The following is a 27,579-nucleotide window of genomic DNA, read 5'->3' as shown; positions in this document are numbered from 1 at the left end:
TAATCTGATACCGAACAGTAAAAAGGTCTTCTTCTCAAAAATGACATTGATTGACAATACGTCGGCTTATTTTAGACTCAAGTAGTTCGTTGTTGGACTGTGCGTTGGATTGGGACACGAGTCTGTCCTTGTCAGATAAGGTGAGACAGGACATTCCATTTGGGTGTGTTCATTTATTTCTCCAACAACTGGGATCAGCTGTTTGGTTCTGTGGTTGGTTGGCCGTGGATGACAGAGGCAGCTTCTGTTAAATCACAAACAAAGAAATGGATAACCTATTTTTTTTTTTCTTCCACACTTAGTCTGTTGTGGGCTTCCGGGTGTGTGTGTGTGTGTGTGTGTGTGTGTGTGTGTGTGTGTGTGTGTGTGTGTGTGTGTGTGTGTGTGTGTGTGTGTGTGTGTGTGTGTGTGTGTGTGTGTGTGTGTGTGTGTGTGTGTGTGTGTGTGTGTGTGTGTGTGTGTGTGTGGGAGGGGTTCCCTGTCACACTGGTTGTCTCTATGGCTATTCTGTACAGCAGTGTGTCCCCATCACCCAGGGAGTTCTTGCTTTAGTTATGTACATGTGGGAGACGGGAGCTGGAAAAAAGGAGGCAATAGTGCTTTTTAGTTGTGTGATTACAAGCTCTCCTTCAAGTCAGTCAGTGTCTTTTTCTCCCCCTCCTCTTTCCTCCTGGGTGGGGGGGGGGGGGGGTGGGTCAGCGGACCTGGGCAGCATAGCCCTCCTTCATCAGGCCCTCCTCGTAGTCTGTCTGGCACAGGATCATGTTGTTCTTCAGGAAAAACTTGTCGCCCACACAGAACCTGCAACCGCACACAAAGAGACAGGAGTAGTCAAGTCAACTGTATTCATATAGCACATTTATAACAGCCGAGGCGGACCAAAGTGCTGTACAGTAAAATAAGTCAAATACATTACATCCAAAACATCACAAAGACACAAAAAAGCAAGAATTAAATTAAAACACAAAACAATAGTAAAAACTTCTAGTAGACACTGCTGAGTAGCGGGTTTAAATCAAGCATCAAAGCAAGGATTATTAGTAGTGAGCTAGCTGTGGGCTAGCATGGCATAGCCAGTCTGCAGGAATTCCCTGCGTTCCCCTTCCCATTACTTCGCTGCTATTTAGTATGGTAGAAATACATGTGGTCAGATGCTACATCTACTACTTCGATCAGGTTTTTGGGGGGTGATTCTGACCTCACAATCCAGTGTGCATTGGAAATGGGGTCACATGGACTGAGCCTCCAAGTGAAAACTATCGGCGATGTAAAGGATACATAAGCAAGAGGCAAGTTCAAGGAGCAATGACATGATGAAATAAATAAGTAAAAGTATGTCCGGATAGTGTACCTATACTGCAGTATTACTTGATATCTTTAAGATCAGCTGTAATATGTCGAATAGAAAAAAAAGAAAGATGTATGTGATTCGGAACGCAGCCCTAGTTTCCACCATATTTACTTTATACTCAATAAAATTGAGGCAACAGGGTTAAAGCAATATAATTCATTAAATATAACTATGCTTGATTTTGAGTAAATATAATTGACAGAAGATGCTTTTAAAGGTAAATTAAATTAAATTAGTATTTAATATAACTAGATTCAAATAGAGAACACAAAATAATTCATTAAAACATAAACAAATATATTGTAAAATATACTGTAACAATACTTGATTTTGGGTGCCTTTACAGAAAATCAATAGATGTTTTAGTATCTTGGTTAGCACTGGAGCATTTTAACCGTCTTATTCATTGCCCAGTTAAATGTCTGTTACATTCATTCAGTTCAGCGCAAGGCATTGTGGGAGATGGGTCATCGCTACAATACTTAATAACAAAACTGCTAACTCTTGATTGTTTCCTAATATTGCACGCTTGGACAGGAAGTGTTTCTCGATTAAAAACTACCCGCTTACATTTTATTAAATTCACTCAATATTCTTTGTTTTTGTAATTTACGAATAAAGTTGCTTGTTTTTTAAATGAGTAGAATGAGTAGATATTGCCCCAAACACATTAATTACATTGTAAAGTAAATATTTGCCAGAAAATCAAGAAAATAATTGTAATGAATATATTTTCACCAAACCAAAATATTGTTTAACACCTACATCATCCCCTAGAATCCTTATTTTTTTCTCTCCAGTGTATACCAATTGAATTATCTGTGTTTCAGGCACCGGGGTTTCCTTTGCACCTGCAGCTGTTACACAAACCCCCATCGGAGGAGGGGAGAGGGAGGGGGGGGGGGCACAGTTACGCTTGACCTTTCCTCACCAGCGCCAAGTGGAGATTATGTTGAACGCGTATAAGGGCAGTTACTCTCGCTGTTGTATTGTCCTGAGGGCCGCTTATCTCCCCTCTATGTACAGGTTGGACAAGGTCGGTAAGCAAGCGGTCCCAGTGTTTACCAGGGGGGGGGGGGGGGGGGGGGGGGGGGGTGTGTGTGTGTGGGTGGGGGGCGGGACACTGAGCCTCAACTCCCTTAGACTTCCCAGGATGTTCAGACTTGCTGATTGCAGTGTGGCTTGGAGCTGCACAGAAAAGCGGATGCATCTTTAGGTGTACCTGATGACCTGCTTGGAGGAACCATTGGCAGCATTTTTTATTCTGAGCTGCAGGGCAAGGATTCAGAGCATGATTTGCTGCGTCCATTTGGGACCAATTAGCAGGATTTGGAGTACACCGTAAGTATTGGCACAAAACACCTCAAAAAAACCTGTGAGAATGTGAGGTGTGTTTTCTGGACATTACGGAAACAAAATGTTTTCCGGGGAAGAGCTTGACAGTTTATTTGAAATAAGCTGCAAACTCTGCTGTTTTTTGATTGGTTTAATATTTATGTGATGCATAGAATTCCACTCTGTATCAGTAAGTATGCCCATGAATGCACGTACAAATACACACACACACACACACACACACACACACACACACACACACACACACACACACTCACACACACACACACACACACTCACACACACACACGCAGACTTTTCACATGAACCACATTATAGCCGTCTTGGCCTAGACAATTAGAAACTTGTGTTTAGTCCAACATTTCTACTCATAAAACGAACACCAGCACCAGCCCTATGTCAAGTCATTATTACAATGCATTTGAATTCATTTCATCATATTTATTTACTTATTTAACGTCTCAAATATATATATATATATTTTTTAAACTGTAACCCTTCTTTATTGATGTATTAAAGCCTTCATACAGCTGGGAATTCTGGGAGGAGAAATGCTAATGCAGAGTCCTTAATTAAATTGTAATTAAATTTAATGGTATTGTCTAGAGAAAGCTTATAGCACACTTAGGTCCAATGCAAGTGTGGTGTGCAAAGCCCTTTTTTCCTCAATATTAGATTTTTTTTTTCTCGTTTCACCTTAGAATTATAGTGCTAAGGTGGAGCTGTTCCTTCATGGTTGAATGAACTTATAAGTCGCTTTGGATAAAAGTGTCAGCTAAATGAAATGTAATGTAATGTTATGAGATCATCCCAAACATTTCTTAAGAAAAAAATATATAATTCAAAGATATAAAATCCACACGAATTGGCAATCCAAACACATTTAGTGTTAGTCTTGCCTAAATAGGATGTTGCCTATATGAATGTTGTTTTAGAATATAAACTGCTTGACTTCCAGACAATACTCAGGACCAGACCTTGCTGTTTCTCAATGGTATACAGTGGGGCGGGAGGGGATGAGTGAACAGACAAATGGCAAATGCACATCTTATGTTAAAAATAATGAATTTTAAAGTAATGCTATATAGCGAGCATGGATATAGCTTTGACTGGATACTTGTGCTGTGCATGCAGTTTAACATGCCAGCACAAATGGTTAATGGACTTGACTTATATAGCGCTTTTTTAGACGATTTTCTCAGCCCCAAAGCGCTTTACAATTCTTACCACATTCACCCATTCATACACACACTCATACACCAATGGCAGTAGCTGCCTCTGAACCATACAGTATGATCCCATAAACTGCCAAGATCAGCTATGTGCCTTTTTTGTTGTTGTAAACAAATAGCCAAGTTTAACCGACGATACATTGTTATCTTTACAAATCTATTATGGTTAAAGGTGGAGTCAGCGATTCTGGAGAATGCTTTGTGTCAAAAATCACCTCTTGTCAAAATCAGTGAATATCTCCTCACAATCCACTACCTGTCTGTACTGGGTGTGCTAAAAAAAACACAGTCTAGGCCAGGGGTCACCAACACAGAGCCCTCGGGCACCAGGTAGCCCGCAAGGACCATATGAGGCGCCCGCAGGCCTGTTCTAAAAATAGCATAATAATCGGATTCACAATACGCGAAACAGCGCCCCTTTAAAGTTACATTCTGAAGACGCGGCGAAACACGACATTGCAAACTCTAAGTCCGCAAGGAAGCCAGCCCGAGCTGGCATCCCTTAGTGAAAAAAAGAAGGGTTGACCAATCAGGTGATGCTATTGTCATGACACTGCCCTCCTGTGATTGGTCAGGAGGGTATCATGAGGGTGCCAAGGGAAGCCACTCGGCCCTTGGCTTCACACCAATCAAATCAAAGCATCATTATCAACGTCACTGAAATTTAACAACAATAACAATAGCGGGAGATTAGCATGTTTGCATTGTTATCATATTAGTAAGAACAGTTATGGAGGGTGGAGATTTTGTAATTAATGCATTTATAATAACATTTATAATTTAATAAGATGATTAGGAGGTGTGTGACTGACTGAGTGAGTGAGTGAGTGAGTGAGTGAGTGAGTGAGTGAGTGAGTGAGTGAGTGAGTGAGTGAGTGAGTGAGTGAGTGAGTGAGTGAGTGAGTGGGAGAGAGAGAGAGAGAGAGAGCGAGCGAACGAGCGGTGTCGGACAGATTACAGGCGTGTGTAAGTCCTGGTAAAGTGACCAGGCGCTATAATAGCTCTTGTAGTTAGGCCTACATTAAATACAAGCTGCGAGGTAGCCTACTCTTTTCTGTCCCCCACCTTCCAATAAACATGTAGATTAAAGGTGTTGTCTCACTTGGCTTCCTCAAACAAAATCCCCACGCCACGCCACTGGCCTCCACCTTTAATGGGATGATACTTGCAGACCTTCGTGACCAAACTAAAGACGGACAACTCATGCTTAGAAATAAACTGGGTGCCCTACTACATCCGGTTCGAGATTTTTAGCGTTGAAAACAGCATGCTATTTGGGTGATTCTGACCCACAATCCAGTGCGCACTAGAAGTGACGTCACATCGACAGAGCCTCTTCGTGAAAACAACCGCAGAATGCGACGGATATAAAAGCAAGAGGCAAGATCAAGGCGCCATGTTATGATGAAATAAATAAGTAAAAGTACATCCCAATTGTAGCATTCTTCATCCTAACTAGATAGTTTTTTTATGATCAGTATGAGATTTGGAACGCAGGGACTCTTTCTGTGACTAGTGCTGTGTGTGTGTGTGTGTGTGTGTGTGTCTCTCTCTCCTCCCATCTCTTAACCCTACCCTCCACTTATTTCACACGGCCAAATTGTTTCTGCTCGGTGAAATGTCAACAGCATATGTGACATCTGTGCACCAATTATGATGAGGATATTACACCCTGGCCCATCACAGGCGTGTCTAATAAAGGAACCTTGTGTTGCCATAGTATTTCCACTCTCTTTAAAAAACTACTGCAAAGCACATCTTATACTGTGTATATATAGCCCTCTGCTAGAATGCTACTATAATAATAATACATAATAATAATGGATTGGATTTATATAGCGCTTTTCTAGGCACTCAAAGCGCTTTACAGAGTTCCAGGTTCCATTCATTCCGGTGGCGGAAGCGTGGCTGCCATTTCGCGCCTACGGACCCTCCGATCACCACAAACATACAGCAGTCATACACATTCACACGAGGCAAGGTGGGTGAAGTGTCTTGCCCAAGGACACAACAACCATGACACAAGTGGCAGCGTGGGAATCGAACCGCCAACCCTTCGATCGTTGGCCGACCCGCTCTACCACGGTCGCCCCATGATTGTATACATAATTGTATATAGTTGTAACCTGCTATAAACACATTGTTTGTTTTGGTCTCTGCGAATATAGTAAGTAAGGCAAGATACGGCAAGCAAAACATTCAAGCACTGGTCAATGTGTCTGTTTTGTTTCCATAACACGTTTTATTCATACATACTATACATAAATAAAAGGTCCAAAGTGTACATTAAGGTGTATATCTGACTGAACCGCAATATACTGCAGCGTCTGTATATCTATCCTACAACCATCCTTAACGGCCATTATCTCAACATTAGCACTATTCTGAAGGTTCATAGGTTGTTAATTGTCTGATTTATGATGTCATTTCGTTCTTAAAAAACATACTGAAAATGCATTTTAAGACCTGTTCGTAGTATTTTCATAGTATTTTTGACAGTATAAAATTAAACTCTTTTTATGTTGTAAAAATGAAATCGACACATTTTAACTCTGGCATCATCCAACATCTAGATGTTTTGCTTTTTAAAAATATGCAAAGAAAATGCATAATTCGATAGATATTGCCAAACGTACATTTTTATTCAATCATATTAAAATTGTAATACAAAAAAAGATTAGTTTTAATGTCAGTAATCAGAGCTTCATCATGATATATATATACAGTAAGTTCAAAATGTTACTCTATTCTATTCATTCTCAGTGTCTTGCCTCATTCATTAATGTTGTATTTATGTCATCTTGTGAACCAATATCATGGTGTTCTAACTTTTACAATCCAGTCCAGCCTGTGCTGTCTGCTTTACCTTCACTTTCCTCCCTCCATCTTTTCTCTCCTTTACTTAGAGGTGACTGTGACTAATGAGTCTTCAGAGACCTTCTTGTTGTAGGAGGTAGAGAGAGAAAGAATGTCTTCACACAGGCTTCACTTAAAAAGATGTGTACTGCCATGCCCAGCCATTATGCCTCCGAGGCCTGTGTGTGTTAACTAGACTATTCACTTCAATCGGTCAAAGAATGGAAATATATCTCAACTGCAACCAAATCTAATGACTGTTAGGATGCAATACAGGTTCACAGACACTGACTTGGCCCTCTATGACACTGATGCTTAATTGTAACAGCATGTTGTACATCTTGTATTGCAAGACAGCTGTGGGGCAATCAGACACAGGCAGCAGCTCAAGGACACACTGAAGACCATTTTTTCTTCTTCTTCTGGGTATGTAATGCAGAGAGTATCAGTTTATCAGTGCTGAAACATCCATTAAAGTTGTGTTATAAGACGCTTTGATCTTGTATTCTCTCTCTCTCTCTCTCTCTCTCTCCCTCTCTCTCTCTCCCTCTCTCAGGACTAACTAGATGTCAGGTTTTCTGTAACTGTACCACCAGAAAAAAAAAATCAATTGTTAATCAAACAATGTGGGCCACAAAAATGGAGGAAGCCATCATATTAGCTGTGTTGCACCATCCAATTTAATAGGAGTCTGCTCTGGCCAGAATATAAAGTCCACACAAAGGAATGCGTCATCTTCTGCAGTGTCAAGGGTAGATGGTACAAATACCACCATGGATGTACTATGTCTAAGCTTACTGCCTTGTTAGTGAGTAGTCACTACATCACCACTACTTCCAACAGCATTGACAGTATTTCATCAGGATGCATGATGGGTATATATTTGCTGTTGTTCTGTGCAGTCACCAGCATTTAGCTTTAGACAAACCCCTCAGATAAAAAACTAAAACTAAAACTAAACTAGTGACTATCTATCTAGGACCTTATAGAATACTGGAAACCAATGAACTGGCTATTGGTCGGAACAACATTATATTATCTCCATGCATGGGTAGGAAAGACTGACATTTATTTGTATACAATTTGTCATTTTCGTGATTTTGTTTCTCCACCGACAGTGCAGGATTAGATCCTTTAAATTGTGTTCTGTAGTGTATAGGCTGGCTGGCTGCTCCCGAGTTCTCAACACCAATCATACACCAAGTGACAACTGTGTCCCTTATTGGCTATTAGGGGGCCCCCTGTCTAACAAGCCCTAACTCGTGACATACAAGGCAGCAGTGGCTGAGCTAAGCTTCCGCCGAAAAACCCCAATTGGTGTCAGTCTCTCTTCCTTCCAAAAAGCTTCCAGCAGTGTGGAGCATGGTCCCCCCTTATCAGCGCTGACCTTGCCCTGCCCCTGTCACCCACACCCCCCCTCTCCTCTAACCTCCACACCACCCCCCCCCCACACACACACACACACACACACACACCGTAGCCTCCACCTCATCAGGGGGGAAATTGGGCCTAGATGATGAGGCTGGACGACAGGCCTATCGATTAGCTGTCCCCCCCCAAGGGCCTGATATGTGGCTATAACTGCTCCCTGGATGGAGTTTCATATCTTGGTCCTTATTCCCTAACCCACACCCAATAACACCCACAATCCCTTTGGCTTCTTCAAGCAGTGGTGGACAAAGTAACAAAGTAAATTTACTTGAGTACTGAACTTCAGTACATCTTTTGAGTGTGTGTCATCTACTTGAGTATCTGCTTCTTCTTTTTATTTTTTTTGGAAACTTATGACTTTCACTCCACTACATTTCAAAGACAAAAATCATACTTTTATTCAGCTTTTGATTACAATTGGTCGCACGCAACCTGATAAGCATTTACTCAGCATTAATGAACTGTTATGCTTAGTAAACGCTTTACTAAACATTAGCTAACTAAGCATTAACTATGCATTAACCAACCATTAATAGCATTAACTAAGCACAAGTTCATTATTGTACCCTTATTGTGAGGTGTTACCCTTTCTGGTAATATTTGACTATTGAGTATCTACTACTCATGTACTGTGGTATAGGAGTTTGTCCACCACTGGCTTGAAGATAACAGTGGGGGCTATAGCTGTCCCTAGCAGCTCACACAGGGAGGGAGAATAACAGGTCTGGCTGGTGGGAAGGTCACGACGCTGGATTTATGTCCAGTTTAACAGAGTGAGGACACATTGGTCGGAGACATGAGCAATCAGCACCAATGTAGGATGCTATATTTCCACTGATAGACCCAGGGACAGGACCGTTCACTGCCCTCAGCGCCATACCATTTCAGAGTCATGCACAGAGAAATGGGGGTGGGAAGAAAAAAACTGTCTTTTTTTTGCTTGGCAGATACACAAGTAAGATAACTGGCGAGGCCTTTTTTCCATTTATATTATTCCTGAAGCGGATTCAAGTTTTATTTCCGATGGCTGCCAATTTGATGGTAAAGATGACAAAAGAAGGAGAAGGCGCTTGCAGGTCATGAGCACAGTGACATATCCACTCTCAGCTAATGGGTCAGTCTTCATCTCTACAGAGTACTTTGAAGCCCTCGAAGTTAAGGCACAAACTTAGTTTTTTCAAGCACTGGTCAATTTTGAGATTTGTGTCTATTTTGCTTCCATAACATGTCTTCTTTCATACTAGTATAAATCAAAGGTCCAAAATGTACATTTAGTTGTTTATTTGAATAATCCTTGTTTGTTTTGCATCTGTAATTATTCTCCTATACAACCATCTTTAACGGACATTATCTCAACATTAGTTTTTGTTTCAGGATCTCAACTTCCTAAAGCAGTTACTTCTAACTAAACTTTCCACAATCATCTATAGCACTATTCTGAAGGTTATTACTAAAGGATTTGTTCACACGTTGTTAACTGTCTGATTAATGACACATCTTCTTTAAAAGATGCCGAAAAGGCATTTGTAAGACCTGTACATGGTATTCTTTTTATTTTTGTTCAAATGAAAGAAATGCTGTATCCGATACGTTACCATTTTGAATACTAATATGCTGTAAACATGAAATTCAGATTTTATCTCCGGCTTCGTCTAACATCTAGACTTTAGTTTTTGTTTTCAAGGAGATGCAAATGTACACATGAGAAGTTAGATACTGTCAAATCTGCATATTCATTCAACCATTTCTGATTAAAAAAAAAGCTGCAATACAAAAACATATTGTTTTAATGTCAGTAAGCAACTGGCAAAGTTTCATTGTGATATCTATAAGTTCAAAATGTTTCCCTATTCACCTGCAGTGTCTGGCAACGGCAACAACTGACTATAGCAATGACCATTAGTCCTGACGTGATGAAATCAGAATAATCACTTCAAGTTCCCTGTCCACTTGCTTGATACAGTAGAGTGGATGTACCCACAAAGCAATTGATGGCGTGAATGGATGCATGAGTGAGTACGTGTGTGTGTGTGTGTGTGTGTGTGTGTGTGTGTGTGTGTGTGTGTGTGTGTGTGTGTGTGATGGGGGCTGCTGTAATGTTCATACTTGATTGTAGCAATTCAACCTTCAAACGGTTGACATGGGGCCGTGGTTGACCTGCCAGGAGCCGTGGGATAATTACACAGCCTGACCCCTGCTGCTGACCCCACACATCGTCTGCTCTGTTTATCAGATTTCACATTTTTCTGACGAGGCTCCACTGAGAAATCTCTGGTGCCATTTGTGAGATGGATTAGATTGCTTTATTGAAGGGGCCGCTGTGTGTGTGTGTGTGTGTGTGTGTGTGTGTGTGTGTGTGTTTGTGTGTGTGTGTGTGTGTGTTTGTGTGTGTGTGTGCTTGTGTGCTTGTGTGCTTGTGTGCCAACCCAAATGCTGAGAAACTGTTCACATAATAGCTCTGAAACTGAGAACATTTGTGAAATGTCATTCTATAGGTCTGGATATCAATGTTGAACAAAAAAAAAAAACACTTAGCGGGGACTTATTTCATAATGTTGAGAATGCATTAAACCTGCTCTGAACCCCACACCGTCTGAAAGATGAGAGGAACATTCATTCTGACTACAGAGACTTAAGGTGAGACACTGCGGGTGAACAGGGTCAAAATGTTTAAGACATAGATATGCTTTACGCTGCTGTATATGTGTTTTTATTATAGGTCTGTTTGTCCTGCTCTAATCTACTGTTTTGTAGCCTGGCATTCCCAGACCTGCCACTAGGCGCTGGCAAATTAAATTTGCTGCGCCTGTTGGTCTGGACACTCTCCATTGAAGCTTTTTCAAAAAGTCGAGAAATCCCGACTCACGTTTCAATTGGTTCTATCTAATATGGGCGCGCCAGAGCCCTTTATATGGTACTCTGGGGAGGACGTAACCGGATGACGACACTGACGTGCATGCGATGTCGAAGCCGTGATAGTAAACATCAAAGATGGCTGCGGATATGTTGTGTGAGTTTGAGACTGCTTTGGCCTCGACCCTTTACGATTTGGAAGACCGCACTCAAATCTTTCATTAGCAAGTAAGTGGAATGTTCTGTTTTGCCGACCGACCACTGCAAAAGTTTAATTTAACAGTTTAACAGCTGTTCGCTAAACGAACAGCGCTTAATAGCCTACATCACCTTGTGCATCGCTCTGATTGGTTGTAGTGCTATCAACTGCGTGCAGTGGCATTTGAAATGCACGAGTAGTTGGAAATCACTATTGATCATGGCCAGACCCTCTATCGTTCAAGATATCAGGGTCTGGATTTCCAGGCTAACTGTTTTGTGCACTTCCCTATAATGTTTAATGTACGCTGTGTTTTATTATCTGCTTATTTTATTGTTTGTTTGCCATTGTCTGTCAATTCATTCTTACTATGTGTTACTGTATTTTCTGAGTCGACTATGTTGTTTTTTAATCTTTGTTTATACATGCATTTTATTTTTGTAATTTTAGGTTGCAGGGGACAACAGATGAAAACTAGCCTCTTAGGCTAACTCTGGCTCACTTACATTTTGTATGTTGATGAGTGTGCAATGTCCCTGAACTAAACCAATAAATAAATAAATATTGTCATGAAGCTTTGCCAGTTGATGAACTACGATATAACTGTTTTTTTATTGCAATATTTTCAGACATGTTTAAATAAATATGCAAATTAGGCAATATCTAACTAATGACTCCTAATTGGACCGTTGATGTATACTAGTATGAAAGAAGACATGTTATGGAAGCAAACTAAATGAAAATCTCTAGTACTCGGGGGGGAAATAAATAGTTTTAGCCTGCAGTGTCTAACCTGACCTTACAGTTGAAGACTCCAGATCAACAGACTGCTAGTGGGCTGACCTGGCTGTAGTCCCATTCTTTGCAGAAAGAGAGATGAAAATAATCATTTGTGCATCAGAATTTGATATCGAGTTTCCATACTTTAAATATTTAAGTTAAGTTACTTTATTAGTCAATAGTTACATTGAAATTTGTCTTTCCGCTTATCCCCTCTCAAGTTCCCACACTCCAGAGGGGGTCAGAGCGCAGGGTCAGCCATAGTACAGCGCCCCTGGAGCAGTTTTGGGGTGTCTTGCTCAAGGACACAATGGTAGAGATGGTGGGCACCGTAGACGTAATACCAGCCACTACTAGTTTTACAACTAACACCCTCCTGTCCGTTGCTGGGGATTGAACCAGCAACCTCATGATTACTGGTCAGCCACCTTTCCTCTAGGCCATCCTACCACCACTTAGCCATTTTTTTTTTACATAACTTTTTGGGAAATGCTGTGTGCATCTAGAACAGAATCATTATTTTAGTTTGTATTCCTGATCTACTCCCAACAGCTCTACCAATGGAAAGAAAAAGAAATGGAAAACAAACAAAAAAAGCCAGAGCTTGAGGAACAGCTTCAATTAAAGACGGTGCCACACCATAAATCGTGGCCGGGCCCCAATTCAAATTGTGATGGGCATCTTGAGTGGTGCTCTGCAAGGCCACAGCGGACCATGTGAAACACACCAGGTCGATTTTATTCAACAGTTCATCAACTGGCCTAATGTAAAAAGAAAGATTTGCTGGAGCTTAAATGGGTTTTAATGTGTGCGAGCAGAGTTGGCTATGCCTGGGCCTGGGCTGATGAAGATTGGCTGACTTCTTCTATTAGGCGGAGGCTGTCTGGTGCAGCCAGCTGTAGTGGCAAGACAATAACCCAGTGCTAATTGTGTGCAACCATGGTCCTTTCGCCTTTTAACATGCACAATGTGTCTCTTCTGGTCTGTGTGTGTGTGTGTGTGTGTGTGTGTGTGTGTGTGTGTGTGTGTGTGTGTGTGTGTGTGTGCGTGTGTGTGTGTGTGTGTGTGTGTGTGTGTGTGTGTGTGCGTGTGTGTCCTTCTGTCTATGTGTCCACAAACAAAGTGGAGTTTGTTAAAAGAGATGAGAGAATTTATACAGTATAAAGTAAATGGTTGAAAGCTTTGGCCCCTGATTGGGTTATTCATTCTATGCAAATTACAGGAATAATGTACATGAATAAAAATATAGCACACCCAATTGTGTCATTTTAGTAAGCAACATCATTAGGAGGGAGAGAGAGGATACATTAAGACAATGATAGTAATGCAGTTGGATTTTAAAAGCTGGATTTGGGATCAATTATGAACTGGTTTTATTGGAGGTTGTGCTGGTTCTGGCGGGCCGTTAGACTGGTTTTAGTGGTAAACTGGCAACCCTTTGTTTGACATTTGAGGGAAGAATTCTTGGAACTGGACCCCCCCCCCCCCCCCCCATGTCTAAACCATGGCCCTTGCTGACCGCACAAGTCTAAAGAATGCAGGTGGAGGCTCGGTAATGAAGAATGATGGGGAGCATATGTACGGACATGGAACTGCACCTGTGGCTCTTGGCTGACACTCCACAGTGGTATAGCGCATGATTCTAATCAGTGCTGGGTCCAACAGGTCTCCCTTTGGCCCTACATGGCTCTACTTAGTCATTGGTGAGAGTTATCAATCTCTTGATGTGTAGGATCTTCCTTCAACTATCACAAGCACTTGGGATTCACTACAGTGCAGTGGTGCCTCTGCCCAGACGTGGCTATGTGGCTATGGGGAAAAAGGAGTGTGGTCCAATCACTCACCTCTGATTGCAGAGCTGGCATGCGAAGCAGTCCAGGTGGTACACATTCTCCTTGGCCCTCATGACCATCTCGAAGGCTGGGATTAGCTTGCTGCAAGCCGCGCAGTTCCCGGTGACGCCAAACAACCTGACACACACAAAGACACACAAATGACGTTAAGAATTGTTTCCCCCCCCAATCCTCAACATAGAAAATGAACCCTGGGAGTTGTCTGGCTTAGCTTAGTTCATGTGTTAGACTGGACTGGAAGAAAGCAGGATTGGCGAATCAATGCATTTGTGTTGATGACGTAGTGCCTGTTTTTACCCTTATTTTCTGCTTTTCAGGGCAACTTTTTTCCCAAAATCTTTTAGAGACAATACACTTGACACGCTGTCCCAACAAATGGACGATATATATATATATATATTATTTTAAGTCCTGAATTTGTGAAGTAAATGACATGAGGATAGCACATTTGAACAACCAGGACTCCAACCACCACTGCGACCCGCCCCTGCACCCCATTAGAACTGGAAGTAACAGCAAACACAATGTAAAGAGTATAAGACTGCTTCTGCTGCTAGTTGGTGACTGTGGGAACGAGAGTGACAGCTGTCAGATAGATTGTGGTAAACACACTAACATGAGCTAAGGCCTTCTGAATCAGTCACACAAATAGAGGCTGGACCGAGCCGGGCTACACTGTATCACAGTTAAAAAATAGCAATGGCCACAGCTTGTGCCATGGAAATAGATGGGATACATGGGGTATACATAGCACCATTGCCCAAAGGAGGAACCCTATTATTTCTTGGCCCTGCTCCGGGGGCATTAATGTGAGTATTCATTAGGGATTCAGGGCTGCTTGCTACTACACAGCTAACCCTCAACCACTAGCAAACAAAATATCTGATAACAAAATCATATAACAAAATAACCTATTAGGCGAGACTTCTTGAGGCACTTTTAGCCATCGTTGTTAAAATGATAAAACGGCATGCCACTCTCTCAGTCTGTAAGAGATCGCAATCTGATAAATGATCTGGGGGCCTGGGATATGCAGGGGGTTGTTTATTAACCTTCAGAAAGTATGTTTCCCTACAGGCGAAAAGGAAGCAGATAGATTGTGCCCCTCATGAATACCTACACAACTAAGAGCCACTGTCAACACACACCTTGAATACAATGAAGGATATCTCTTGTAACATAGGTAGGTGGGTGAAAACAAAGAGAAAGGGCCAATTTCGGGCGGATTAAAGGGCCCAACTTAATTAAAAGAATTATGCCTTTTCCCTTTGAGCAATCTAAATATAGATACATTTGTGGTGTCTCTCTTGTCCCCCCCCCCCCCCCCATCCCCCCCGCGCAAATGATGTGCATTGCCCGGAAGGCCTTCACATGATATAGATGAAATGATTTCTATCCTTACAAAAAAGACGAGTAATTCCTTCTTAGAAAAAAAACGTACAAAAAGGAAAAAATAAATGATAGACTTGAGAGTGCGAGATAATGAGCCTGAGTGTTTGAGCCTAAACTGCAGAGGCCTTTGTGTGGAATCTTACCACACACCGTGCAAGGGGGCGAGTGGTGTCCTTGTATTCCAGTAAACCTGAATCATTTTCAGACAGCGTTGCACTCAAGGCTCCGGATTGTAAATGATGGAAGGTATTTGTATAAAAGAAGCCATGCTTTAAGCTTTCTGCCTGTCAGCTTGAATCAAAGCGCTGTTCCGTCGTGTCTGATCTGGCCATGCTCTCTCCTCTCATCTCTTGCAAATTTAAGGTTGGCCCTGCACTTTGCAAGAGGACTGTCACACTACTCTGCTCAGAGAAATAATTCTGGGTGAAAGTCCTTGTATATCTGTGAAAAAAAATCCATTGTTGGTGTGAGTGTCCCCCATTTTGCCAGGCACTTGAATGGATAAATAAGCTACCACTACTTTCCTAGAATGTTGATTTGCTGTTGAGTTCAACTGTCAAAGTAAAAAAAATCCAGAATATCACCACCAACAAGACCACACTTAATTTAAAAGGTTTTCACACTGTACAAAAAGAGTGGGGGGGAAAAGGATGATTTAATATCTTATAGATGGAGTGTGGCATTTTACAACAGTGATAGTGTGAGTGTGTTTTGATCAGGACAGTCCCAGTTTCCTTAAAGACCTACTTAACCGGTGGGAATATGAAGGTGTATTGAACTCTGAGATCCTATGTAGTATAAATGTGCAAACATTTTAGAAATCTGTTCATCCTAGCCTGAGAAAAGGCAGAAAGAGTGTTTTATGGTCTCACTGTCTAACCCTACATTTTCCCATGCGTGACATCACACATGGTAAAATGTAGGGTTACGATTAACAGGACAGCTGGGCCAAGGGAAGACTGAGGGAAGACTGAGGGAAGACTGAGGGAAGAAAAACCTCATTCATTATATGATAATAGTGTTTTTATAATGATAGAACGGCCGTTCCGTTTGGGTGAAGTATTCCTTTAACTAAAATCTATCAAAATAAGCACATCAATTAAACCACATTTCTTACAGACAATATAAATGGCCTCATAAATAAAGGCCTTTAGTGGAATTTGTAGCAGCCAATAACATAATCATTTTTCAGTTTGTAATGTATAAAAACCCAATAACAAAATAACTTACCAACAATGTAATTCATTTCTGAACCAATAACGTAATAACTTTTTTGCCTAAAATGTGATTATAATATTGACTGGTTGCTATAGTAAGAGGTAGGCCTAAGGGTCATGGAAGTGTGATGCCCGGCCAGACCCGCCCATTTGATGTCTTTGCCCTTGTAAAAAATTTAATTTATTTTACTTTTTTATTTTATTTTTTATGCTTTAACTCTATATTTCTATATATATATATAACTCTATATATACTGCACTGTGGGTCAGAGATAAACGCCATTTTGATTATGATGTATGTCTTGCATTTATCAGAACTGACAATAAAAGACTTCGACTTGACTTTTTGACTTTTGAGCCTCAAGAAGTCGAGTGGCAGTGGACACCATCTTTGACATTGTTGAGAAGATACTTAACCGCTTGATTCATGTGCTCTGCTGCTGTTTGGATTTGACTTGACTCTGTAGATAGAGACTGTTTAATCCTTAATACTGGCTGATGTTTAGGCGATCCACCTTCAAGATGTGTTTTCTTTTAGTCCCTGTCTTCTGTTTGTTTTGTTCTTGTTGTTCGTGTATTGGGTGTATGTAGCTTTGTTTTATTGTTAAAAAAAATGAATAAAATAAAACTTTAAATAAAAAATAAAAAATAAAAGTGGAGTGGCTGATAAGGAGTCTTCAGAGATTTTGAACCCAAACTGCCATGTGTGACATGAGCAGCCTTTAACCCAGCCAGCCTGGCTCTTTGTGTGGCTCGGTGTTCCCACAGTGAGGGCCCTGTCTCACCCCGTGGTGGAGGGGGGAGATGGATGGAGCATATACCTGCCACTCCTCTCTCTCTCCCGCTCCGCCGGTTTGATGCCACAGACGCTAATGGCTCTCCAGGGAGGAGGCAAATTAAGCGTGCTTTGGTTGTAATGAATTCAAACGCACACAGGCTCCAACACAATCACAGGGATGACGCTTCACACTTAGAGGCCTTAGTGTTGAAAAGACCCAGGAGCCTGTGTGAGTGACTCAATGCTTTCAGGACTGGATTATAATTGGTAATAAATATATACATTTCAAAGGCAATTTCTCTATCCGGTTACAGCTGTCTGTCACAAAGCTGCTAACTGTGCTTTGGCTGAAGAAGAAAAACAGAATAACATATGTAGAGTAGCGGTCTACACACTTCATATCCATGGCTGACAAGATAGCATGTATATTTAAAGAGGTTTCCGAGATACAACATGGAATTAAAATTCATGCTTTTTGCTCAAAATCTGAATTTGAAAGGAGAATGGAAGTGCAGTCAGTGCCCGATACCTTGTTTCAATTCAAAGGGCATTCACTGTGCATTACGGCCTGGTACACGGCTCAGTGCTACCTATTTGATGAGAGAAATAACAGACACCAATTAAATTATTCCAGCAGGCTTTAGTCCAGTGGACCCCAAAAACACCCATCTTAACGCGCAAGCACACACCCTTTGGAGATTACACGATGAGTGGTGTTATTCCAATGCTTTTCCTCAGCTTTGTCAAGATGAATCCAAAATACAATGACTATACGCTAGTACTGGGGTGTAGGAAATAAATGCATTTTAATGTCATACTGTATATACACACGGAGCCTAAGATACTGTTCAAAGGCAAACATGTCCGTGGAGTGAATTTTGCCAATCCTTGTCTTAGAAAATACCTATGCAATTGTATTGTTATGATATCAGTATTTCATATTTCACAATGCCAAAAAACAAAATGATGCTGGACAGAAATCTGCGACCGCACTGCTCTGGAACTGTCTTATCACAGCTCAATCAGTGAAAGAAAACAGGTTGGACGGTTTTTGTCAGGTTTAATCTTATTGTATTATTCAAACAGAACTAGAAGTGACACATATACCAACTGTGTCAACTATAAGGGAACCTTTAAATTAGTAACACGTATTTATTTTGCGTTTTTCATGTTAATGCTCACTAGCTATCGACACACCAAAAGAAGGCAAGACCAACATTTTTAAAAGAAACCCACAGCTAGAGAGGTTTGTCTTTTTATGGACTTGCCCCTCAGCATAGTACGACAGATTCCCAGCCCTGTATACACAGGTACAACAAGTGGGAAAAAAGCGAATGAGAAATCGACGTTTTGACCTAATTTCTAACGATTTTCTAGACAAAATGATTGCTCAATGTAGATTGCAGGGTGACAGGGACAGTGTTCCTGGAGAGATATGTTGCTGTTGAATGTTTAAGGCGAGACACTGCCGGCTGTCAATTGCTACCATAAGATTTCTTCTTTGTATAATTATAAACCAAAGATCCAAAATGTACATTTAGGTGTCTATTTGACTAAACCTTGTCTGTTTGCGTCTGTATATTTCTCCTATACAACCATCTTTAATGGTCATTATCTCAACATTAGTTTTTTTTTAATACTCAAAATCTCTACTTCTAAAGCACTGACATCAACTAAACCTTCCACATAATCATTCACTATTCTGAAGGTTAGTTTGTTCATAATGTATTGTCTGATTCTTGATACATTTTCTTCCTAAAAGCCTGCACATAAAGTAATTTTGATTTATGAACTTAAAAAATAATTGTTTAACGCTAACCAACTTTATTCAGGGGGGATAAATCATCTTCTCCATCACTCACCTGACTGCTGGTGCACTGATATGAGCAGTGGATCCAGTCAGCGTTTGAAATTCTCCTGGCAGCTTTGCCCTCCTCTCCCCCCCTTCAGCCCCTGTAGCTTTCCATCCCTCCCACCACTTCAATTGCTCCAGCCTCGACGTGCATTCATCAGCTGCCGGATTAGAATTTGTTTCCTCACAAACCATTGATCATGGGCCTATTACTAGGCAAATGACAGTTAATTACCCACTACATTAACCACCGGGACCCGGGGAGCGACTCCCTGTGCCATCAGTCAACATGATGAATGTGGCAAGTTCAGTAATGCACGGCCATTCCCCCTCGTCCGCCCCTGCCTGCCTGCCACGCACACACACAACAACCTCTGGATCTCACTTCCAGGCACCCGCAGGAAAAAATCTATGGCAATCTGCATAATTACAGGCTCAGGGTTAATAACAGACAAATGATTTGTTGCATCTCAACATAGGCTTTTTTAATGGGAGACTGTGCTTTGTCCATTTGATGATCCGGCCACTGAACGGAGGCACGCGGGTGTCCTTACTTTACTTTAATCACAGTCACTACGTTGACATGACGTTAGAGGAAAATCAATGTAGTGTGTTAGTCTGATCCAAACAGGGCTTTTGAAATACATGTACATGTTAGTCCCACTGAAATCGTAATTAATCGAAATTGTTCATAGTCGAGCTAACACACCAAGATAATGCGATTGGGAGCCGGTGCTATTTCTGCATGTATCCAGTCAATGGGACTAGGCACTCGGAGCATGCTCCACAGTCTCCCCCCTAGGGCTTTGACCTGGAAGTGGAATAGCTAACAGAAGAGCAACATCAAAGGAAGAACAAGAAAGCCCAGCGCATACAGCCTGTGCTCAACATGGTACCAGTTTAACGCTTGCTATCCGTTAGCTGCTCATTAGTTAGCGAGTAATAGCTCAACCACAAAGGGTCCAGTACTAACAAGCTGAAAGCAGCTGTAAGGGGGCCTATTGCCACCTATCAGTTGGACATACTAAGCTCAATAAATGGATTCCCCTCCTACAAGGACAGTAGTAGTCGGGATGTAACCGTAGCTCCGCTTCACAGTGCATGGACACGTATTGAGAGATATTTAAGTTTGGCCTGTTCATAAAAGAGACAAAAGAAGAAGGAAGCAGTGGATGTGATTTTCGTCCAAAGAAAAAATCTCATCTCTATCAGGAAATCTTGACATGAGTAGGAGACAGCAACAGAAAGGTGGGGCTGCAGGAATGGGGCTGATGTGAACTGTGGCATTCTGGGTAGTGTGTGTGTGTGTGTGTGTGGGGGGGAGGGAGGGGGGGTTAAGGGTGCCAGATGTAATCAGACCTACGCGCTCCTAAACTGTGTCCTCCCCTGCATGTGTGATTGTCAGTGATTAAACAACTCTAGGGGGCAAAATTATTTCAATTACCGCGGGCATGACCCAGGAATTGTCCCTGGGATAAGATTTTCCTCCTTGAGTGCCCCGACTTGCCTGGCTGCTGGCTCTATCAGTTCTCATCTGCACCTGTGACTGTGATATCCTAATGATGAATTATGGCCCTGCTCTCTGGGAGACTGCAGACCATATACACAGCAACATTCCCCCTCAACTGTCAGCCCCAAAGCAGCCGCACAGCGCTAGCTAATTAGCTCCCAAAGAAACTCCAACAAAAAAAGGGTCTGAAAAACACTCACCAGTCAACCGCACACATTTCTGAAACTGTGAAAAATAGAGATGCTGGTGGCTGATATATCCTTATTACTACCATTAGATATTAGCTTTATCCCAAAAGTGAGTGTGTCAGATTATACAGTCAATGAACAGATTCAGTCAATCTTTTGAAATAAGTAATTATCTATTAAGGTGAGACACTGCAGACAAAACATCATTTTGTCAAACGCTCTTCTTTCATACTAGTATAAATCAAAAGTCCAAAATCTACATTTAGTTGTTTATTTGACTAAACCCTGTTTGTTTATATTTGTCCTATTCAACCATCTTTAACTGCCATTATCTCAACATTATTTTTATTCAATACTCTGAACCCACGAATCTCAACTTCTAAACTCACTTACATCAACTCAACTTTGCATAATCATTCTTAGCACTATCCTGAAGGTTATTACAGAAGACTTTGTTAATATGTTGCTAATAGTCTGATTGATGATACATGTTGAAAAACGTTTTAAAAACTGTACATATAATTTAGGGTTATTATGAATGGTGAATATAAATTAGATATTGACAAATGTGCATTCTTATTCAAACATTTCTAAAAAAAATATATATATTCTATTGCAAGTAATAAAGTTAAAGATGTTACCCCTAATCACCTGCAGTGTATTGCCTTATGTGATTTCTGATTGGTCAAAGTTAACATGAGCTGACACTTTGACCAATCAGAGCGAGGCTGGGACTGTCCATTCACTTTGGCACGACTTTGTTGGTATAGAGCGTGTCAGGGAGGGACCATAGGGGAGGGACCAAAGAGAACAAGTGGAGCGGTTGAGGTATTTTGATTCAAATCTCTATCCCAACTGCCATTTTCTCCCCAAATCCTCCACCCCAGCTTTAAATCACATACACAAAAACTGTACCCGGGTTTTTCTCCCTTACATCGGAAACAACTCTATAAAAAAAAGGCAAACTCCAAACGAAAAAGTAGCTGGTAAATAGGGGCTTTCAGCACAGTTTTTGGCAGTGCTTGGTTTGGGTTCTATTTTGAAGTGGGTGTAATGAAAGATTTGGAGCCCCGCAGGATACCAGATGTGCAGTTGGATAGGCACTTACCCCTACTGCCAACCCACCTGCAATCCCCAAGCCTTGTGCCAGGGCTATGGCACACACTAGCCCTGCAATTATCTGCACCAAACATGCACGGTCCCACGAGTCATTGCCTCTTCACAGCTCATTTAGCTAATCTCAACTAAAGGGGACGGTCCCAAAAAAATATAGAACGTATCCGGGCAGCTGAACTGAAGCATTTTTAGTTCAAAATGAAAATACCAGATTTGTGTCCCCAAATGGACACACAAAACGGTTGCCTGGTTATTTAAGGACAGGGAGAGAACGTTATCTGCACAGCATAATCTGCCAGTGCAGAAGATGTCAGTGTTTCCCTTATATATTTATTTATTTCTATTTCTCCGTATTTGTATATAGAAAATATATATAGCAAATGTATATAGCAAATGTTTCTATTGTATATCTTTGTCATTTTTATTGTGACATCAACCTGCCTAATGGACTACAGATGGAAATGATCCCCCGGGCTACACTCTGGCATTTTTACGTGTACTGCTGTACATGTTCATTAATGTGCATTGTCCTGAAACAAATAAATAAAATAAACAAATAAATAAATATGAACACACTTTGAAATGATAAAGAAGTAAGTATTAGGAGAGATTGAAAAACATGGTTTGAGAAAATAGAGAAATAGAATAGAAACAGTTTGCCATTATTTAGAATGAGCCACTTAAAAACACAAAGGGACTATTCTTTATACAGTATAGTTAAAGAATCCCGTGATTCTCGATACTCAATACTTTGTGACTTCCATACCCTGTTTGTGGATCTCAGCAAATATAATTTGTTTAAAAGGTCACCTGTATAAATAATATGGGTCCCTGCTGTGACTATGGACTCCTAAAGTATGAGAAAAAAACAACCCTCTCTTTTTTCTCCACCCACACTTTGCTGAAAACCATTGTGCAAAAACCTCAGTCAGATTTATTGTAAAAGCCACGCCCCTCATTACCAACCTAATTTAGAACTACCTCCACCTGTGATAAGCCACACGCCCAGATACCCTGACTCTGGTTGCGTTCCGAATCGCATACTTTCTACTATATAGTATGTAGAAAAAAGATTTAGGATGTCCCGATTCTTGTGGCCAGATTTAGGATGGTTAGAAGTACCCGGATGTCCTACTTCATGCGGCCAAGATTGTTAGTGTTGAAAAGTGCATCCTATTTGGGCGATTCTGACCCACAATCCAGTGCGCACGTGAAGTGACGTAACATCGACGAAGCCTCCATATGAAAACAAACGGGGATGCGACGGATATAAAAGCAAGAGGCAAGATCAAGGCGCAATGTTATGATGAAATAAGAGAGAAAAGTATGTCCAAATAGTATGCCTACTGCATCCTAACTAGATTATTTTTATCGTCGGATGTAGTATGTAGAATAGAAAAAAGAAAGAGTATGCGATTCGGAACGCAACCTCTAACTGGCGTTTAGATTCAAACCAGCATTTAGATTTGGGCCAATCAGAGCAGAGCTTTTTGGAAGGGGCGGGGATTAAAGAGACAGAGCATATGAGACAGAGGCTGACAAGAGGAGAGATTCAGCTGTACTGTAAGAAATATAACATTTTTTTATAGACACGACACCATAAAAACTGTTTCTAGTAGAAACCCAAATTACAATTTTGAACCTGATAATGCATTTAGCAAAGTCAGCAAACAGCTTTACAACTATTTTTTCCACTAATGCTGAAATCTCCAAACTATACCCCAGACCTGATCTCTCCTATGGTTTAATGATATGATTATCCGTTTGGCTTGGGTCAGTTGTTCTTTATTTATTATGCTATATTAGCATCAGAACGACAATAGCCATTAGCTTACCTACTAAGAGTGCAACAAAAGCAACTATACGAATTGAATATTTTTCAATGAGGTTTCATTGAACACCATGTTAAAACTCATTTTAACATGTAGAAAATTCACATGCATCATTTTTGAGATTAGTTTTCAGTTTACCGTGTTAACCCCTTTGAGTATGCTTTGTCTATTCATTGATGTTGGAGCATGTTTTATTTGGTTATTGGAAAAGGGCAAGACTACTAAGAGCTTTGGTTACTGTAATAGCTTTTCTCCCCAAATCCTACAGGATATACTTCAAATGCCGGGTAAACGATATTGGCATTGAAAGCCTCTCATTTTTTCCCATCAAATGACATTCCGATCTGTGCTTTCAGTGGAAACACATCAAATGCAGCCCCACTCTTGACCCTCTCATCAGGACAATTAAGCACCCAGACCCTCCGCTATGAGTGTGACCCTCCTTCAGACTCAATCACTGGTGATTACCGGTGTGCCCAAGTTTGACCCCCTTTAAGCATTTTTTTTCCTATTACATGTGAAAAGCCGCAATTTAATTACTAGAAACTTCAGAACACACACATTTATGTGTGAGCCCGGCTGCATTATTGGCGAAGGTAATTGCTAGATGTGTGAAGAGAATTTGTGTGGTGTTGGGTGTAAGTTAATGGCAGCCAAGCTTTTTTCCCTAAGCACAACATAACAATTACAGGCTGCTTTCAGAGCTTTTAACATCTATGTGCCATCTCATTAAACTTGCACTTTGTTTAGGGGCTGCACATGATGGAGCACACACACATGTTTTTGTCTTTCTGTCATATTTTCTGACATTTTTAAAACCTGGAAGAGATGGTAGAAAAAAATAAAGCAAATTATTGGAAAAAAAATTGTAAATAGACAAGTGATGTGTTTGCAAGCATTAAACTTATATGGAACAACATGCAGAGAAAGTAGTAGAACCAGCCATATTACTGTTGTGGGGTTGTAATGGTCAAATAAAAATGTCCGCTCTGATTCACTTTCAACAATTTAATTGATCCCATTTCAAATATATCTTTGACAGTAAAAGCAAAGCAAGTGCTGCCGAGACCAACCATTCCCCACTCCCAAACAACCAGTGTCAAATCAGCGTGTGTAGGTGTAGGGTTGACACACGGCCCCATCAGGTCAAATCAGGCTGATTGACACATCGTTGAAATACTGGCATGGATAGGAATATAATAAATATCACGCACCGCTGCCTTCCAAGCCTATACTGTCATAAGCTGTCAGCGGCAATATCTTTTCATATTCATTGTGTTTTCTTATTATCCTATCTGCTACATATCAGTGGTGAAAAACTCTGAACAATCGGCCGTCAAAAGAAAAAAAGGTATTTGATAAATACTGTGGATTTTTCTGTCCTTCAAGGCAATTGGTGAGAAGAACAAGATATGATATACATTTTCATATATATATTTTTAACCTTTTATTTATAAAGGTAAATCCCATTGAGACCAGAGACATAAACGTTCTCAACATAGTATTCAAGGATATTTGTGTAGGATGAGGAAGATTTGAAGTGACTGAATTTTTTATATATAATTTATTATTAATTTACTCATCGTTTATCTCACTAAGTACTAAAAGCATGGCTGCCCTATCAGTACATTTTGGTATCACAGCGCGTACCGTACATACAGGGAACACCTACATTCCCCGGGGGTATAATAGCTCTTTATTGTTCTTAGAAAAAACACAGTGATCAGGGGGAAAAAAAAGAAAGTGTGAAAATGAAGTCAGGCGAGCTGTGGAACAATGCACACGTTGTTAATGAATGGACCAAGTGCAAGCCAATTAAATGAATGAGAGCCTACTAAAAGCCTCAGGTCTGGCAAAAAAAACTCAATATAGAAAAGCATTAAAGTTGGTGAAGCTTTTCTATAAGCGCTGTGGGAAGGAGCAACTTTAAACTCTTTTTGTTCTAGGAGCAGCTGCCACTAGATATTTTTTGTTGCCTTGACTCTGCTCAATTTGCGATTTAATATCAACATGCATGTAGCATCCGATATTTATTTAATAACGGCCGATAATACTTTTTTTCCATTATTAATGTAAAAAAGTCAATAATGTAATAACTTGCCAATAACGTAATGTCATTTCTGAACCAATAACATAATAACTGTTTTGCCCATAATGCAGAGTCAGGTGTGCTCATTTCTGTGCTTAACATTTTGTATTATTGTATCAATATTCTTAAGGGCTTCTTCAAAACAAATGAGAAAAAATACACGTGCTAAAATGGATGATTTCTGAAGCGCACCACCTCTGTGTGTGTGTGTGTGTTTGTGTGTGTTGTGTGTGTGTGTGCGTGTGTGTGTGTATGTTCGTGTAAGTAAGTAAGTAAAATGTAATTGTAGAGCATAGTAAAAAATATGTCTAAGAATAAAATTAATTAAAAAACACAACAGATAAAATTAGCAACATATAAAAGACAGAAGTTACCCAAATGCTAGCCTGTGTGCGTGTGCGTGTGTGTGTGTGCGTGTGTGTGTGTGTGTGTGTGTGTGTGTGTGTGTGTGTGTGTGTGTGTGTGTCCGCGCGTGTGTGTGTGTGTCTGTGTGGGCATGTATTACTCATGTGTTTTTGTGGGGATGCACCTTCCGTTTGAGGACAAATTGAAAGTATACCCTATAATATAACAATGACATTTTAGGGTGAAGACTTGCTTTAAGGTAAGGGTAGACTTTAGGTTTAGGTTAATTTAAGGGTTAGGCAAGTAGTGGTTATGGTTAGGGCAAGTCTCCAGGAAATGAATGGAAGTCTAATGTCCCCACAACATGAGTAACACACAAGCTGTGTGTGTGTGTGTGTGTGTGTGTGTGTGTGTGTGTGTGTGTGTGTGTGTGTGTGTGTGTGTGTGTGTGTGTGTGTGTGTGTGTGTGTGTGTATGCTCTCTCTCCCACCCATTGATCAGGCCTTCTTAATGCAGTTGGCTGGTGGCTGAGAAATCACCAGACTGACACGAGGACGTTTGGTCTGACAGCGCGGCGCCTGCAGATGGCTTTGATTGCCTCTTTAGCATTTTCACAGATTAAAAAGCGTATGGAAAACTGGTGGAAGGTGCAATCAATGCAGCACGCAAGCAGCAAGTCACTGCTGTGTCCTACAGCCATTCAGCAGCACCTTATAGTCAGATACACATCACATATATACAACAGGCCAGGCATGACCTCAGCACACACATTGATTCTTTTATAACCTCCCCAAAACCAATTATAGATTGGATGCCTTCTCAATAATGAGTCTTTGTGTATGGATTTGGCCTCCACCGATTTCTTTTAGTTTTTTGGGTCCTGGTTTAAAGGAATAGTTTAACATCTAACATCTTTAGCTCTGTATTTTTACACTTCGGTTATTTTAGAATCAAATACATAATGGAAAGAAACCAGGAAGTAGCCCGCGACGGCTGGTTTTTCATTCCAGTGTGTATACTATTCTCAAATGACAGAATGTGTGAGAATATAAAGAGCAACAAAACATGGTAGATAAACAAGTCCCAACAAGCACACAGGAGTGTTTAGTGATGTTGAAACGTTTATCTTTTGACCTGCTCCCCTTGACTACCAGTGTTTGAGCTAAGCTAACATGGATGACAGACCTTTGTCCATTGCTATATCAGAAATGTACGAACAGTTACAGGAACAGTTTCTGATGCTTTTTTCTTGAACCTGCAAGTGAGCATAAAAAGCTTAAAATGTAAAAATGTTGAACCATTTCATTAAACACTAACAGGTTATATGAGGTGTGGAAAGTGCCTCTTCA

General features: G+C 40.8%; 1 protein-coding gene across 1 annotated transcript in view; it reads right to left on the bottom strand.

Annotated features, from left to right (window-relative positions):
- Nucleotides 1–421: 421 nt before the first annotated feature.
- Nucleotides 422–27,579, bottom strand: part of lmo3 (LIM domain only 3) — a 48,569-nt gene continuing 21,411 nt past the window's right edge. Inside the window, exons 3-4 of the mRNA XM_080051326.1 lie at nt 13,903–14,028; nt 422–801 (exon numbers count right to left, since the gene is read on the bottom strand). Of these exons, the coding sequence (XP_079907452.1) occupies nt 696–801; nt 13,903–14,028 (232 nt within the window). The 3' untranslated portion in view covers nt 422–695. The remainder of the gene's footprint in view (nt 802–13,902; nt 14,029–27,579) is intronic.

The sequence above is a fragment of the Ammodytes marinus genome (genome assembly GCF_949987685.1).
Source record: "Ammodytes marinus genome assembly, chromosome: 22".
In the NCBI taxonomy this organism is placed as follows: domain Eukaryota; kingdom Metazoa; phylum Chordata; class Actinopteri; order Uranoscopiformes; family Ammodytidae; genus Ammodytes; species Ammodytes marinus.
The sequence above is the reverse complement of the archived record's forward strand: the minus strand, read 5'-3'. Positions and strand labels throughout refer to the sequence as shown.